Below are 17,798 nucleotides of genomic sequence, written 5' to 3' on the forward strand. Positions count from 1 at the left end.
ACATGTTTGGCTGTCTAGGCTGGGAAAGCGCAAGAAGACTGGCACCCACCAGTACTCTTTCCTGGAGAAAGCTCTTGCCCCTCCTGTACACATCCTCACACAAGGCAATAAATCTCCCTCACATATACCCCAGGTACTTTTCAACTGCTTTTTAGTTATTAGTGTGTTGACTTTTCAAGGGTGGAGCCTTGGTTTCTTACGCCCCTCCAGCTCTCCTGGAGTTAAGCCCCACTGATGTTCAAAGCTAGACGTTGTGGAGACTGGTCTTCCCAGTGCAAGTCCCCAGGACTATTAGTGTCCATTGTGAGGTCGCTTCTCCTTGCCTATGATGTCCCTTCCCCTCCTTGCCTGTAAATCACCAGGGGTTTCAGGGTGTTTGCAGTGAGTTGTAGCACAGGGAGCAGTTGCCTTGGTATGTTGGGGGATGAGGTGAATTCCGGGTTCTCCGACTCCGCCATCTTTGTTTTCCTATACAATTTTTTCTAAAAAATTTTATCACTCAGTTTTTCCACAATGGACAGCTAAAGTTTAATATAGTCATATCTTTTACACATTTCAAAAAGTTAACATTCAAGAAGTAATTTATGAATGAAGAATGTAGGCCATAAAATACTAACATAAGGCAAGTATGTGAAAATTATTGTAGAGCTTGTTTTTCATAGATCTGGACCTACTGGTACAAGAATAGAACCTGCATTAGATGAGTGACTGCAAGCTTGTCTGTAAGTTGGTGTCCAGTAATAATGCTTTTTAAGGCCGTTGGAGACTTCTGCAAGATACACATGTCCATCCACCACAAATGGCTCCACATCTGTATTGTCTGGTTTTAGACGGCCCATTTGAATTAAGTCTGAATATGCCTATGATTTTTAAGAAAAGAACTATCATTAATAAAATAGGCTATTCATTTTATAGTAAACAAATTTCTATATCAAATTAACTGTACTAATTTCAGTTTAAAATGTTCTGAGTAAATTACTGAATTTTAATATTTTCCACATAGATTTTTCACTTAATTTCACAATAAAATTATAATCTTGCAAAATTTTTTTGTTTTTAAAGATTTTGAAGTTTTTTTTTTTTTGGTTTGTTTGTTTTTAATGTTTGAGAGACAAGGCATGAGGGGGCTGTAGAGAGAGGGAGACACAGAATCCAAATCAGGCTCCAGGCTGTCAGCACAGAGTCCAGCAAGGGGCTTGAACTCCCTAACCGTGACATCATGACTTGAGCTGAAGTCGGATGCTTAACTGACTGAGCCACCCAGGTGCCCAATATGTTATAATCATTTCTAAGGCCACCTGTAAATGTCTGATGTTATAGAGAAGACCCCAGAAAAAGCCTTCAATGAAGGGGGAAAAAAAACAACTTACCACACATGTAGCCTCATCAAATTTGTTTCCCCAAATGTAGACATTCGAGAGTGTGGGGTTTGTTTTCATGGACTGTGAAAGTGCAACAAGTCCTTCTCCCTCTATGTTGTTGCTGACTACTGACAACCTAGGGAGAAACCAGAACAACCCTGGAAACCAGTAAATCCACAAAGAAGATGCATAAGTTAGCCAACAACATTTATTACATTTCTTTTTAAGTTTGCGATTTTAAGAGAGAGGAAGACAGAGGATCCGAAGTGGGCTCTGCACTGACAGCAGAGAGTTCGATGCAGGGCTCAAACTCATGAAGTGTGAGATCGTGACCTGAGCCCAAATTGGTCGCTTAACCTACTGAGCCACCCAGGTGCCCCTATTGCATTTTATTGTATAAAATCTTAGCATTATTCTTAAGCATCTAATGTAATCCTAGAATCCAAGAAACAGTTCTCTAATTAGATGCTTCATGTACCTAGTATAGCTACCTACTTTTAAAAGTCAATAGTCTTTTAGATCATTCAGTAAATGTTTGGAGTGGATTACAAATACAACCTTCAGGATTAAGTCATCCAAGTTAGTATTTTCTTTCATTATTTTTTCAGTCTTGGTCATACTGAATGATTGTAATTTTTCTGTAGAATTCAGGATAAATACTATCTGCAGTAAGAATTTTCTCAATCTTAAGCGATCATAACTAGAATCAATTCATTACTTTTGGGGGCATATGGGTGGCTCAGTCAGTTAATTGCCTGACTTTGGCTCAGGTCCTGATCTTGCAGTTCGTGAGTTCGAACCCCGCGTTGGCCTCTGTGCTAACACCTCAGACCCTGGACCCTGCTTCAGATTCTGTCTCCCCCCTCTACCCCTACCCAGCTTGCACTCTATTTTTGAAAGAGAGACAAACAGACATTAAAAAAAAAAAAAGACATTACTTTTGAAAAAGATGTTGAGATGTTTAATATGTCAAACTATTTTAATATTTCATCATGCATCTTGAGTTAAAGGGCCTGAAGTTAATATTTTAAAGGTTTAAGTTTTTGTTATTTTGATTAAACATAAAGGCATACTAACGCTTTAAGACTCCTGTTGTATGAAGCAAGAGTTTCACTGAGATACTTTGCTCCTGCATTTTCTATTCTGTTAAAAGAAAGATCTATTACTTCCAGGGTAGTATTGCTTTTCAGTACGTCAGCCAAATACACCATTCCATCACGACTTATTTTGTTGCTGGGAAAGGAAAAATATGTGTTACATTTGGAAATACGAAGTTTTTTTCTTTTACTTATAGAGAGTAACATGCTTCAGAATTGTTATATAGAATGGTACTTTCTAGTTTACTAAAAGATTTTAATCAGTTTCCCAAAAAGTTAATGAAAATTTGCTATAAAATGTTGCTTCCATTCTGGATCACTCGTGATTAAATTGCTCATCCACATTGTAGGACATAGAATATATGAACTACATACTAAGGCTTAGGATAAAAAGTTGACAACAATGCTTGCATTTTCTGACTTTTGGTATTATTGTCTAACAACGTATTGTATATACTGTAAATATTTACATAGATTATTCCCAGGACTACTGGATTAATGGATTGTCACTTACCAGCTGACATCAAGGTAGCGTAGGCTTCTGTTCAGATACAGTGCATCACATAGCTGTTTTATACCACAGTTTTTCATGTTATGCTTACACATGTGTAGTGCAACAAGGCAGTGATTTTCTTTCAACATGTGGCCTAGATGAACTGTGGACTCTTCCTAAGAATAGGTAAACTCTTTTTCTAAAATACAATTTGAAGCTGTACATGTTTATTCCAAACATATGCTAAGTTATTTAAATTAGCTTTTTAAAAAAATATCAGTTAAGACTTAGTCTATAATTTTCATTTGTTTTGGCTTGGCTTTTAATAAAACTCATTTTTGCCACATATGATACTTTATCATTTTAAAAATCGGCAATAGGCACTTGCAGGGTACAGTGATATAAGAGAGGCTGGTTTTAAAAAGTCCATAATCCTAAACAATCATTCCAGAAAGGAAAAAAAAATTTGGCCCCATGATGTATTAAGCATATTAAGCTCCCTTACTGTCATCCTCTCAGTCTCTAAATTTTTCTTACACCCTCTTTACATTCCTGAACTTTTCTCTTGATTTCTACTCTTCCTAGTCTTTAGACAAAATACAAAGACATTTCCCAATGTTGATTCTGTTTAAAAAAGACTCATTAATCCTATGATATCCAGTTCTTCCCTTTTATAATCATCCCAAATTTCTAAATATGTTTTACTCTTCTAGTCACTGGAAGGCATATTTTTAATTCCAAAATCTAGCTGCTTCCAGGCAAAAGGTATATAAGCCTCAATGAGGATTTGACTACCAGGGACTTTTTTTTTTTTTTTTTAATTTATTTCTGAGGGAGAGAGAGAGAGACATATTGTGAGCAGGGCAGGGTCAGAGAGAGAGGGGGAGACAGAATCTGAAGCAGGCTCCAGGCTCTGAGCTAGCTGTTTGCACAGAGCCTGACGCGGGGCTCAAACCCACGAACCGTGAGATCATGACCTGAGTCGAAGTCCGATGCTGAACCGACTGAGCCACCCAGGTGCCCCTACCAGGCACTTTAGATTAACAGAGTCCAAGCATGTCTTAAAATGATGGGTCAGAGTATTTTATGGTAAGTCCTCTTGCGTGATTGCTGTATTTATAAGAAGTTTTACAGTCACTGGAAATGCTGAATACAAACATGGATAACTGTGTGCTCAAGTTATGTACTTCTACATAATACTGAGAAAAACTACTTTGAGAAAAGCTTTAAAAGTTAACTGAGTCCACATGGCAATAGTAGATAGTACATGAGTTTTATAATAAAAGTATATGAGCTTTATAATAAAACTGTCCAGGGGCACCTGGTGGCTCAGCTGGTTAAGCATCTGACTCCTGATTTCGGCTCAGGTCATAATCTCACAGTTTGTCGAGTTTGAGCCCTGTGTCAGGCTCTCTGCTGACAGCTCAGAGCCTGCTTGGGATTCCCTCTCTCTCTGTCCCTTCCCTACTTGTACACACTCTCGCTCTCAAAATAACCTTAAAACTGTCCAAGTACTTGCATTATACGAGCTGTATGACTTTTATACTAGTTGTATGACTTTGAGCAAATTATTTCATCTAGCCGAGTCTGTTTCCTTTTCTGCAAGAAAAAGTAAAATTCCTGCTTCCGTCACAGAATTAACAAAAAAGTACCTGACCCCAAATAAGTGTTCTGTAGCAAGGCATTTACTATTGTTCGATATTCTGTAATCCTGTATCTGATTTAAATTATTGCCAACACTGAAATAGATACACCCAAAGGGAAGCTATAGTTTAGATTTTAACGAATGCACACTAGTCGCTTACGGGGTCAGGTGTTACTCTGCATGGGACAGGATACATATTTGTCTTATGCTTTAATTGCATTTTTTTAGGTCAAGAAATTCAGTTGAAGGACTACCCTTATTAAGGGAGGGAACTAGAATCAGAAATAGTGAATCGATCTAAAAACCCTTTACTGAGTTTAACAATTTGCCTAGATGACACCTGGCATCGGTATCTTTCTAAGCTCCCCAGATAGTGAAATGGGATTCCTTAAATGGAACAGGTTTGCAGGCTTATGTGTGGGAAGAGCGAAGTATGAGGAAGCACATGGGGATTTTACTCCACAGCCACTGAAGAAACTAGTGCTCACAGGGAGAGAGAGGGTGGTGGCTGCCTTGGAGAGGAATAGAAAGCAGGCTAGAGTTTAGCTGACTGGCTTTCAGAAGCACCAGGCTGAGAGCAAGGGCTTGGACCTGAGAAAGGCCTTTGGGCTTTTCATAATTATTAACAGGTTTGGGAATGATGACAACACCTGACACACTTACAAGAGGAATCATGTCTGATGTGATTTCATATAGTTTAACATACTTATTTCCTTGAGGCTTTCATCCAGAAAATTTTGACTTAGCCTTCAAATCTCACGTCCTCAATCTGAAAACCTTCTCTGCCACTTCTCCTAAAAGGATGTTAAAGGAACAAGGAGAATCCTTGACAGTAGGTAACCATGTTTTCATTCATCTTATCTCCAGTAGGTAACTTACCTATAAGATCAAGTCCATGCTTCCCAGGCTGCTAGTTACTCACATTTGCATTACTCATAATTTCAAAAGTGGTTTGTTTAGTGATACCAATATAAAACAACAAAACACTTCACACTGAGCTTTTATAATCCTGCCTTTAAAACTTGAATCATTCGGGGGCACCTGGGTGGCTCAGTTGGTTAAGCATCTGACTTTAGCTCAGGTCATGATCTCACAGTTGGTGGGTTCAAGCCGCACATGGGGCTCTGTACCAACAGCTCAGAGCCTGGAGCCTGCTTCAAATTCTGTGTCTCCCTCTTTCCTTGCCCCTCCCCTGCTTGTGCTATCCTCCCCCCCCACCTCAGAAATAAACATTAACAAATTTTTTTTTAGTAAAAAAATAAAACAATCATTTGTTTTTTTCTGAATTCCTTTGCCTCTCAACAGGTTTACTCACTGTTAATCTGAGTTTACAAGAAATAAAAAATGACATTTACTGCTTAAATATCTAAAGTCATAATTCAGTTTTTCTTCAAATAAATTTTTGTTTGTAAATGTAGTTAATTCTAAAAATATAATGCATTCACGAACCTTGACATAACCTTCAGTAAATAGTACCTTCATTTTATTTACATGTAGTAATATTAGCTATCATCACTGAATACATACCTGTTCACCATACAGTATAGGTCGGTTTAGGTTTATTCCTTTAATTGTTTGGTTTTGAGTTAGGACTGTAGCAAATGCTATCACACTTTGCATTCCCTAAAAACAGTAAATTCATTAAGGAAACTGACAACATATATAACCCATTTCAAAATCAGAAATCTGGATTCAGTTAAATAAATGTATTTCATTTGTAAACCTTGCATGGTCAAATTCAGCAATGAATGGTCACTGTGTTCTGTTCTTCCTGGCCTAAAGTCTGTCTATAACAGGATAGGGAATTCTGAAGTTTCAGTATCCATTTCCTTGGGATGTTCACCTCCAGGTTTTCTCCTAAGTCCTCAAGGTTCTGTGTTGCAGACCTCAGATACATAGACACACATGCAGGTTTCAGCTAGCGTAGGGCTCTACACTACTGAGAACAAACACCCTTGTGCAAGTGTTATGCATACTCATACCCTCATTGTGTGTGTTGGTTTACTAATCATTTTTCACAGCTTCCACAGGCCTCCCTCTTTACCTTATTAGAAGGGCCTAATGCTCCCCCATTTCTGTGATGGACACCACCAAACACACCCAGCTGTTATGCCAGAAACATACAGCCTCCTCGCACTCCACCAGTCCACTCACCCTCCCATCCAATTGATCAGTAAGTCTTAAGAGATCTTGTCTCCAAGAGAGGTCCCAAATTAGCCCATCTGTAGGCCACCACCCCACCCCCAAGTCTTCTCGCCCACCTGGACTACTGTAGTCACTTCCTAAGTGGTCAGTGGCCTTCCTCTTGTCACCCTCTAATTTCCCTACAGAGAAACCAGAGATATCTTTTTAAAGGCCCAATCAGCTCATGTCACTTCTCAGAGCCTTTCCATGACATATATTTATAACATAATCCCATCTTCCTCCCCTGGCTAGGACCCACACCCATACAACATTGCTGGACAGGCTTCTGCAGACTGCTCCACCTTCACTTTGGAGCTACTCTTAACTCTCTTGTCCAGCCGCTCTGGCTTCTGAGTTCTTAAATCCTGCTGGAGTCAGTATTTCATTATTCATGTGCCTCGTAGTTTTTGCCATATTTGAATATCAGTTTTACTATTTGTTATCCATTATTAAATCAATTCACTTTTTCCACCTTATTTTAAAACTCTATCACTACCGTAAATGGAAAACCTCAAAATAAGTAAATTCCTCAAAATAAATAAAGCACCTGTAAAAATAAATACAGGAGTATTAAAGTCACCGTCTGTATTAGTAATGCCACCCTGACGACACTTGGGGCAGCACTATCTTAGAGTCTGTGTGTGCTGGACCCCTACCTGGAATGTTGTGCCCTGGATGCTTCCAAGGCGTTGTTTCCTCATCCTTTGTGACCAAGTATTAACCTCCTCAGATATTAGAAACTACCCTGTCTTGCAGATTACCTCCTACTTGGCAATCTTTGTAGCACTTCTCTCTTTATTGACGTTTTCCCAACTAGAATATAAGCTTTCTAATGAGGTAGTATTTGTTTAAGAAAAAATTTTTTTCTCAAAAATATCCCATATAGGTTAAGAAGGGTTATAGATGGAAGCTTAGGAAAAATTTTATTCTAAGTATTCCTCTATAGTATACTTCAATCTGGTTTTATTAACAGCACTATTATGCCTAATAGTAAAAAACAAAACAACACAAGACAACAACAACAAAAAACCTCAAAACCAAAAGCTTTCTCTGATATCAAGGAAAAGCTTAATCATTCATAAGACTGTCACATAGCTGGTGTCTTTAACAATTCCCTATTCTGGTTTCCAGGGAAAATGGTGTAGTACCCAGGCAGTTTTTCCTCAAAACCATTTTACTCACCAGATCACAGTCACCCAGATCTAATTTTTCTAAGGATGAATTAATTTGTAGCATTGCAGCAAAAAACATTCCACCTTTATTTTCAATCTTGTTTCCAGTCATTCTTAGGTATTTCAGAGTTGTATTCGTCTGAAAAGGAAAAGAAGCAAAACTTCATTAAATTTTTATTCCATAGAAATCTCATTTGATTACATGAGTTAAGAGACTATATTACTATTTGCAGACTCAACAATTTTTCATGGAGATAGAATACGGTATATCCCTTACAGGTACAATTCAGCTACTCACAACAGATAAAAATCTTGCTTAATTTTTTAGTGGAGAGAACTCCCAGGTAGCAGAGGCCCAAACAATATCCAGTAAATGAAGCAGATTTTAAGAAGTTTTCCTTTCATTGGGAAATCTATGTTTGTTTTCTAAGAAAATTATGCCTTTTTTTTTTGAGGTGAAATTCACGTAACCCAAAGTTAACCATTTTAAAGTGTACAATTCACTGGCTTTTAATAAATTCAGTGTTATACAGCCATCACATAGCTAGTTCCAAAGTGTTTTTATTACCTCCCCATAAGGAGACACTATACCCATTAAGCAATCATTCCATATTCTCTGTTAACACTTTTAAAAGGAATATAATCTCTCAGACATTTGCCAAGTTTAACTCCTCTCATTCCACTCTTGATAATTGTTTCATAAAGAAAACTACAGACATTTCAATATCCCATTGAGTAAATATTAGAAGACATAAGTACAAATAGTTTTTAAAGTTAATCCAAACCCCTTAAGAATAGGAAGAAGGCAAGGAGGTCCATAATTAACACTTCTATTTAACATTGTACTGGAGATTCTAGACCAAGCAATTAGGCAAGGAAAAGAAAAGGCATCCAGATTGGAAAAGAAGTAAAACCATCTCTGCATATAACATGATCTTCTGGAAAATCCTAAGGAATCCACCAAAAAAGCTGTTAGAACTAGTGAGTTCAGTGAGACTGCAGGGCAAGAGATCAATTGTGTATATGTATAAAAAAATCAATTGTATTTCTACACACTAGCAATGAGCAATCCAATATTGAAATTAAAATTATTCCATTTACAAGAGCATCAAAAAGAATAAAACATTAGGAATAAATTTAGCAAAAGCAAGACTTGCACATTAAAAACAAAGACTTGTTGAAGGAAATGAAAAACCTAAAAAATGGAAATCCACCCCATGTTCATGGATCAAAAGACTTAATATCATTAAGATGGCAATACTCCCCAAATTGATCTAAAGATTGAAAGCAATTCTTCTCAAAATCCTTGTTTTTCTTGCAGAAATTGATAAACTGATCTTAAATTTCATATGGAAATGCAAGGGACTCAGAAGAGCCAACACATCTTGAAACACCAAAAAGGACACATGCTTCTTGACTTCACAACTGGCTACAAACTACAGTAATCAAGATACTGTGGGACTGGCATAAGGATCAACATATAGGTTAATAGAATAAAATAAAGAGTAGAGAAATAAACCATTTATAATCAATCGATATTTGACAAGGATATTAAGAAAATTAATGGGAGAAGCACAGTCTTCAATAGTACTGGGACAACTGAATATCCACATGCAAGAGACCCTCACATCATATACAAAAATTGACTCAAAATGGATCAAAGAACTAAAAGAGCTAAAACAAAACTGTTAGAAGAATATGCAAGCGTCAATCTTCATGACTTTGAGTTAGGCAAAGTTTTCTTAGATATAACACCAAAAACACAACAAAAAATAAATTGGCCTTTATCAAAATTAAACAATTTTGTGCTTCAAAGGACACCATAAGGAAGTGAAAAGGCAACCCAACCTACAGAATGAGAGAAAACATTTGCAAATCATGTATCTGATAAGGGACTTACATCCAGAACATATAAAGAACTCTTACAATTTAAAAAAGACAAACCAATTTAAAAATAGGCATTGAACATCTCTCCAAAGAATGGCACATGAAAAGATGCTGATCATTATTTATGAGGGAAATGCAAATCAAAACCACAAAAACTCTTCATATCCACTAGGATGGCTAAAATCAAGACAGTAACAAGTGCTGAGGAGGATGTAGAGAAATTAAAACACTCCTACATTGCTGGTGGAATTGTAAAAAGGGACAGCTACTTTGGAAAACAGTTTGGCAGTTTCTCAAGATGTTGAACACCATTACAAAATGATCTAGGTATATACCAAAGATCAAAGAACAAGGAAAATTGAAAACCTATGCACACAAAAATGTGCATATTCACAGTAGGATTATTATAGACAAAAAGTGGAAACTCAAATGTCCGTTAACTGATAGATGAACAAAACAGGATATACCCAAACCATGGAATATTATTGGGCAATAAGAAGGAATGAAGTATGTTACAGTATAGATGAACCTTGACAGCATTAAGTCAACCACAGAAGACCATTTATATAAAATGTCCAGAATAGGCAGTCTATAGACAGAACATAGACTAATGTCTGCCAAGGGCTGGGGAGTGAAAGAAGCATGGAGAAGGATTGCTAATGGGTGTGGGGCATCTTTAGGGAATGAAAATGTTCTAAAAACAGACAGTGATGGTTGCACAATTCTGAATATACAAAAACCCACAGAGCACAACACCTTAAAGGTACATTTTTATGGAAAAAAAGTAAATTTTTATGTATGTGAATTATACCTCACTAAAGCTGTTTATTCTTAGGGGCACCTGGGTGGCTCAGTCAGTTAAGTGTCTGACTCTTGGTTCTGGCTCAGGTCATCATCTCACAATTCGTGGGTTCAATCCCTACAACAGGCTCTGTGCTGGCAGTGTGTAGGCAGCCTGCTTGGGATTCTCTCCCCTCCTCCTCCCCCGCTCCCTGGCCTCTTTGCCCCTCCCCTGCTCAGTTGCTCTCTCAAAATAAATAAACTTATAAAAAAAAACTTTTTCATGAATTCAAGGGGTACCTGGGTGGCTCAGTTGGTGGGGCTCTCTGCTCCTCCCCATCTAGCACCCTCTCTCTCTCTCTCTCTCTCTCTCAAAATAAATTAATCATTTTTTAAAAAATGAGTTCAAAGGTGCTGGTCACATTACATTTTAATAAATTGAAGTGCAATAAAAATATACATTTCTACAATAATGTAAGTTCACAATAACATTAGATTATGTTGTTTACAAGCTATCAGAAGTTAAAATTCCCAAAGAAAATGTTGGTTTAAGGTATATAAATACTTACATGTAATGCTTTAGCAATCAGTTCTCCACCTTTGGGCCCAATATCATTAAACATAAGATTTAAATAAATGAGTTTATGTTGTTTCTATAATAAGGAGAAAAAAGAAGCTATTACACATGTAATTATTATGAAAAAAAATCAATAATCTAGGAGCTGCTTTATTTAAATAAAAGTATTTACCTCCAAAGAAAATCTTTGCAACATAGAAAATCTGAACATCCAGCAAAAGAAGCTACCATGGGGGTGGAGGGGGGAGGGAATCACCATTCTCATTTATTTTTTTTTCCACCATTCTCATTTAAACATAATTGCAATATAAATGAAAAAGACTATATTCTTTTTTGATCAATGATTCAAAGAATGTGCTTTATGTATTTAATGATAGTGTACAAGTTTGCAAAATAAGGCTCAGGATCTCTAGGTAACAGTAGTCTACTGATAAAATACACAAGTGGGTTTTCAGTGTATTTCAAGGGTTATAAATATAGCACAAGGTCAGGACCCTGAACATTTTACAAAACTGTCATTTTGTGTGCCATGAGACTAGGTGGTTTCAGTGTAAACATACCATTGATGATTTTTGCAGCATTTTTGTAATTGTTGAGAATTATTTATATTCTTTTTTAATCTTCACTCTGTCCTTATGTTGTGTGCTATCTCATTGATATGAAGATTTTAAAATCACTTTTATGCTTGATGGAAGCAACATTTAGCAGTTAAGATTGGGGAAGTAGGAACTTAAAAAGCCAATTTAAGAGAGGTAATGAGTAAAAGATATATGCCGCTTTAAACATTTTAACTGAAAAAACAGACATATATACATATTTGCCAATCGTCTGAGGTTGAAACAAGGCCTATTCTTAAAGTACACCTACTCTGATTGGTGAACCACATGTTTTGTTTTGTTTGTTTTGCATGCTGTATTTCTTAAATAAAATGCAACCATAATGCAGCATTTCAGCTTGGGCAGTTCCAAAGTGAAATCAGCAATAAAGGGTTAACTTAGCGGGCCTGGGGTACTTGAACCCTGCACACCAAAGAAAGGACCAGGACCAGTTCTTAACTGGCTCCTGAGAGAAAACAAGAAGGACTAAGAACATTTTGTAGTAAAATACCTGAAGCAGTCTTGCAGCGTAGTATGCACCAACATCACTTATGAGGTTATATCTAACATCCAAGCCTGAAGAAAACGGATAAATAGAGGTGGATACTCCTTATAATGAATAATTCAAGTCAGGAAAATAAAAGCAAGAGGTAACGAGTCTTAAGGAGGCATATACCATTAATACATGGATTATTCTTTAAAATTCTGGAAAGAATCCAAAAATCTTCACTTGTTATTCTTTCTACTGGCATTAAGCGACTGTTACCAGCAATGTTTAATGTGATTCCTTCCAATCTGTTAAAATACAAATAAGAAACCCAGTAAAGAAAGAACTTTTCCCCTCATGTATAAATCCTAACATCATGAGTGGCATCTGCTGAACCAAGTATGTATCACAATATAGATTTTCACCAAGTAACTTGAGGACTGAATAGTCTACAGATTTTACAGACACTTTTTTATTATAGAATTTTTCTCTCGCACACACACAAAACAATGTATCTCCACTTGGCAGATAACACCAACTTTCATAAATAAATCCAGCCCACAGGAGGTCAGCAGGAATCTGGAACCTAGACTTGGGAGGCTGCTGGTCAGGTGTTCTTTCCTATATACTCCACTACCTCCAAAACTAACAATGTCCATCATCTACTTCTCTAAATCAAAAAGTACGTCTATTTTAAGAAGCATTTGCAAATGGCTTTAAACAAATCACTCAGTATTCCAGGATTTTCACACAGATGATTATCAGTGAATATTACTTATGTAACTGAGTATTTGGCTTCCTTACCCCTTTTCAATTTCTTCATCCACTTCCTGGAGTAGATGCCATACGAAAGAATTAATTTTCCTGGACTTTTCCATACACAGATTATAATAAACTTCCTGGAGACTGCCCATAATTTCTGGAACTTTTGAAAAAGAATTACTCTTCACATATTGAATTATATACCAGGACCTTTCCCTTTCCCCCTACACCCCCCCCCCCAAANTGAATGTGTAGGTATATAGAGTCAGGGTTAAGGAAGAAAAGGAGATGGAATTAAGAATAAAGTGGGGGCGGGGGGTGGGGTGAGGCGGATAGAAGAAACAGAGAGGAATGAAAATGCCGTTTGGAGAACTAGAGCCCTAGAAGCACCCACTGAGGGTAGGCAGACACTAACTGGGAAGTGACACAAAGGGGGAACTAATAGACTTGGTCTCTGAGGAAAAGGATATTCAGAAAAATTAGTCTGTCCAAAATCATACAGCTAATGAGGGCAGAGTATAAAAACTGACTTCAAAGCCTCTTACTATTCTGCCACATTAGGTTAGGGTGACTCACACTTTCTTATCATGACTTCAAATAAAGGAAATTCTACCGGAAAATCTAAACTTTAAGAAGATCTGAAGAATCACCATGTCCCAAAGCTTCTTGGACACCCTCTACACCATGCAAGTTGATGCATCTTTGAATATAGCTGTCAGTTCCTCCTAACACTAAGTGGAGGCCTGGCTCATAGAAGCTCTTCACTTACCCTGCCTTCCATTTCCTCTATTTTTTTAAAATGTTTATTTATTTATTTATTTTGAGACAGAGAGAACCAGTGGGGAGGGACAGAGAGAGCCGGGGGAGAGAAGATCCAAAGCCAGTTCTGTGCTGACAGCAGCAACCCCAACATGGGGCTCAAATCCACAAACTGTGAGATGATGACCTTGAGCTGAAGTCGGCTGCTTAACCAACTGAGCCACCCATGCACCCCCTTTTCCTCTAAAATTTTTTTTAACATTTTTATTTTGAGAGACAGAGACAGAGGGTGAGTGGGGGAGGGACAGAGAGAGAGGGAGATGCAGAATCCGAAGCAGACTGTCAGCACAGAGCTCGACATGGGGCTCAAACCCACGAACCGTGAGATCATGACCTGAGCCGAAGTCAGATGCTTAACTGACTGAGCCACCCAGGTGCCCCCCTCCCCTTTTTCTCCTTCTGAAGATTGATTTTGCTCTATTCAGTCCATAAAGAAGACTGGAACAAAGCAGGAATTGAAATCGCTTTCCTTTGTTATACCACTCTTTCCTTTGTTATATACACTCTTCTTAGAAGCACATACCAGTATCTTTGTTTTCTGTCCTATCTTTTGTGTAAGTCTCTTAAAAAATCCTGTGCTCAGAGATCTCACTACTCAGCCAACTTAATGTCTTCAGGAGCTAGCCTCTCTGAGTCTCTGCATCTCAACAAATGTTCTTTGTGGAGATTTTGGCTAAGTAGATTTCTACATTATATGAGCCCAAGAGTTTGCTAAATAAATTTGCAAAACAAGATTTTTAAGATGAGGAACATTGTATTAAAAGGGAAAGCAGAAAAACCTTTCAACAGTTTTTTAAAAATAAGCTTTTAAAAAAATTAACCCACTTATTCCAGACAACTTAGAAATTTCAGTATCAAAAAGAAATAAGCATTGATTGGCCATCCTGCACCCAAAGAACCATTACAACTGAGGTCTGAGGGTGTTTCCTCCCTATTGTTTTTCTCATATATGTACATATTCGCATTTTTAAACAAAATTAGAATCTTTCAGTACAGTTCTAGGTCTTTCCAGTTAACATTATATTGTGAGCTTTCCCGTGTCATTTTCTGAAAATTTTTAATGTCAACAGAATTTCCTCTCTTGTGTCTAGATGTCCCTAAGAAAACCTTCACTTATTTTAGGAAGTTTTCATGTATTTAAATAATAATTTAGCACAATATTTCCCAAATTGTATTCTTTAGAATAGTAATCTTTTATGAGATGATCAAAGATGTTCTGGGATGCCTGGGTGGCTCAGTCAATTGAGCATCTGGCTTTGGTTTAGGTCGTCATCTCACGGTTCTTGAGATCGAGCTCAATGTAGGGCTTGCTGCTGTCAGAGCATTGCCCGCTTGGATCCTCTATACCCCTCTCTCTGGACCCCCACGCTGCGTACTCTCTCTCAAAAATAAGCATTTTTTAAAAAGATGTTCTAAGTAGAATAGATTTTGTTGACAGATAAGCTTTGAAAGTGCTGCATTAAACAAATCTAAACAGACTCCTATCTATGTAATACTTCGCTGGACATTAAAAACACTCAGGAGCATAAAGAGTCTTCAAACTGTTGAGCCTGGAGAGAAGGGAGAAAAAAATACTCCATCTCCCAGACTTATGTGACCATGGTTCACATGGAATTCAATCTGCAAAATGCTACTTTAGCATTCTCGACAGGAAACATAGCAAACAGATCTCAAACACATTGTCTTGTTGGAGCTGCGTACCCACTGGGCTTGTTTCCTCCCTTCTGGCTACTACCTTCCTTGTTTGCTTGTTTTTAATTTTAATGATTATTTATTTTTGAGAGAGAGAGAGAGACAGCATGAACGGGGGAGCGGCAGAGAGGGAGACACAGAGTCTGAAGCAGGCTCCAGGCACCGAGCCATCTGCCCAGAGCCTGACACTGGGCTCGAACTCCAGAACCATGAGATCATGACCGGAGCCAAAGTCAGACCCTCAACCAACTGGGCCACCCAGGTGCCCCCACCCTTGTTTTAAAAAGGGAAGACTTCCCTGAGAATCGGAGGCTCAGTGCCTGCCCTCAGATGGCCGCAGCACACCCAGGACATGCAGGAGAAAAGCGTCAGACTTAGAACGCCTGTTTCTCTGAAAGGAGGAAGGAATCCTAGACTACACACTGAATATAGCTAAAGAAAGTTATATGAAAAATTCTTATTACCTGACCATGGATTTAAACTATTTAAAAGTTTCTAGGGGCACCTGGGTGTCTCAGTCGGTTAAGCAACCGACTTCAGCCCAGGTCATGATCTCACGGTTACCTGGTTTGAGCCCCGCGTCGGGCTCTGTGCTGACAGCTGGCTCAGAGCCTGGAGCCTGTCTTCAGATTCTGTGTCTCCCTCTCTCTCTCTCTGACCCTCCCCTGATCATGCTGTCTCTCTCTCTTTCTCAAAAACAAAACATTAAAAAATTTTTAATAAAATAAAGTATTTAAAAGTTTCTGGCATATTTTTCTGTAATGCAATCTTTCATTTAAAATTCACCTAAGTACTATATGTCAGGATTTTTATGGCATCAATAATTCATTTCCTGTATTCATATTCAGGGAAAATAATAAATCAGGGTTCCAGTTGTAAAGCTAAGACTAGGAATAACCAATTACACAAGAAAATGTCAAGGTCTAACCCAAATGTTATTTTTCATCCATGCCAAAGTCTTATATTCCAAATATTTTTCACCTAGGAGAACGTTTTAAAATTTCTGGAAAAAGGGGCGCCTGGGTGGCTTAGTCGGTTAAGTGTCCGACTTTCGCTTAGGTCATGATCTCGCGGTTCGTGGGTTCGAGCCCCGCGTCGGGCTCTGTGCTGACTGCCAGCTCAGAGCCTGGAGCCGGTTTCAGTCTGTCACTCCCTCTCTCTCTGACCCTCCCCTGCTCACGCTGTCTCTCTCTCTCCTAGAAATAAATAAAACATTAAAAATAATAATAATAAAATAAAATTTCTAGAAAAAAAATGGGGGGTGGGGGGGCTCATTTTGGAGGTGGCTCCGATGCCCTCCTACACTGGAACCAGCCAAGTACTGAAGAAATCCAAATGTTGGGAGTGAGTCAGAGTAAGTGCCTACCCAGGATCAGCTGAGTGACTTTGAACAAATTATTTAAATTCTCCCATCTTAAATTTCCTCATGCTAGAGGCAGAGCTCGATACAGTAAGGAACAGGTAAAGCTTCCAGCACAGTTCTATATCTACAAGCACACAACACTTTAAAACAAGCATCCAGGGGCGTCTGGGTGGTAAAACTTGGCTCAGGTCAGGATCTCAGCGCTCATGAGTTCAAGCCTCACATCAGGCTCTGTGTTGACAGGTCTGAAGCCTGTTTAGGATTCTATCTCCCTGTCTCTGCCCCTCACCTGCTTGTTCGTTCGTGTGTTCTCTCTCTCTCTCTGCGCCCCTCCCCTGCTTGTGTGCTCTCTCTCCAAAATAAACNCTTGCTCACCTAAGGCCCTGCTTTCTGGAGCTTCCACAAAAAAAGGCCCTAGAGGAACATCTACACACCTCGCGGGGAGGGAGGGGGCGGAACTTGGGGCTCCCCTCCCACCCACATGTGGAGGCCCCCCAAGTTCCGGCCAAGCCGCCTCTGGCCGGCAGCCTGCTCGCAGGAATGGGCTGCTGCGAGTAAGCCCCCGCCGGGGCTAGCGCCCCTCGCCCGCTCCATCTGGGCCAGGCAGGCGCCGAAGGGACACCCTTCCTTACCGCTACTGTTGGCCGGGGCGCGGGACGTGGTAGGGGTTGTAGTGGGGGCCGGAGGCGGAGACCCGGCCACGGCCCCAGCCGCCACCTTCCCGCCGCCCAGCATGTTTCTTTTCACCCCTAAGGCCGCGGTGGAGTTGTCATGACGACCGCGCGCATGCGCCTGCCCAGGCCCCGGCCTCTCGCCGGCGGCACCCGGGCTCGGGTGACTGCCGGACCCCGAGGGCCACCTCCAGCCAGCTGCGCATCCATTA

At 39.1% G+C, this 17,798-nt stretch overlaps 1 protein-coding gene across 3 annotated transcripts; it reads right to left on the reverse strand.

The window, feature by feature from the left end:
* Positions 1-509: 509 nt before the first annotated feature.
* Positions 510-17,728, reverse strand: LRRC34 (leucine rich repeat containing 34). Of its 3 annotated transcripts, none has more exons than XM_077763643.1 (11): positions 17,548-17,728; positions 13,084-13,198; positions 12,469-12,587; positions 12,304-12,368; positions 11,189-11,272; positions 7,963-8,091; positions 6,124-6,219; positions 2,973-3,127; positions 2,439-2,594; positions 1,371-1,497; positions 510-860 (listed from the first exon to the last, which is right to left on the reverse strand). In XM_077763643.1, the coding sequence occupies exons 1-11, from the start codon at positions 17,648-17,650 to the stop codon at positions 657-659; spliced, it is 1,353 nt and encodes a 450-aa protein (XP_077619769.1). In that variant the 5' UTR covers positions 17,651-17,728; the 3' UTR covers positions 510-656. The 3 variants fall into 3 exon arrangements, with proteins under 3 accessions (XP_077619769.1, XP_077619768.1, XP_077619770.1); XM_077763642.1 differs by having other exon boundaries at positions 13,084-13,204; XM_077763644.1 differs by lacking the exon at positions 13,084-13,198 and having other exon boundaries at positions 17,548-17,607.
* Between the last annotated feature and the right edge of the window lie 70 nt (positions 17,729-17,798).

Source organism: Crocuta crocuta, unplaced genomic scaffold, assembly GCF_008692635.1.
Source record: "Crocuta crocuta isolate KB4526 unplaced genomic scaffold, BGI_CrCroc_1.0 scaffold433, whole genome shotgun sequence".
NCBI lineage: Eukaryota > Metazoa > Chordata > Mammalia > Carnivora > Hyaenidae > Crocuta > Crocuta crocuta.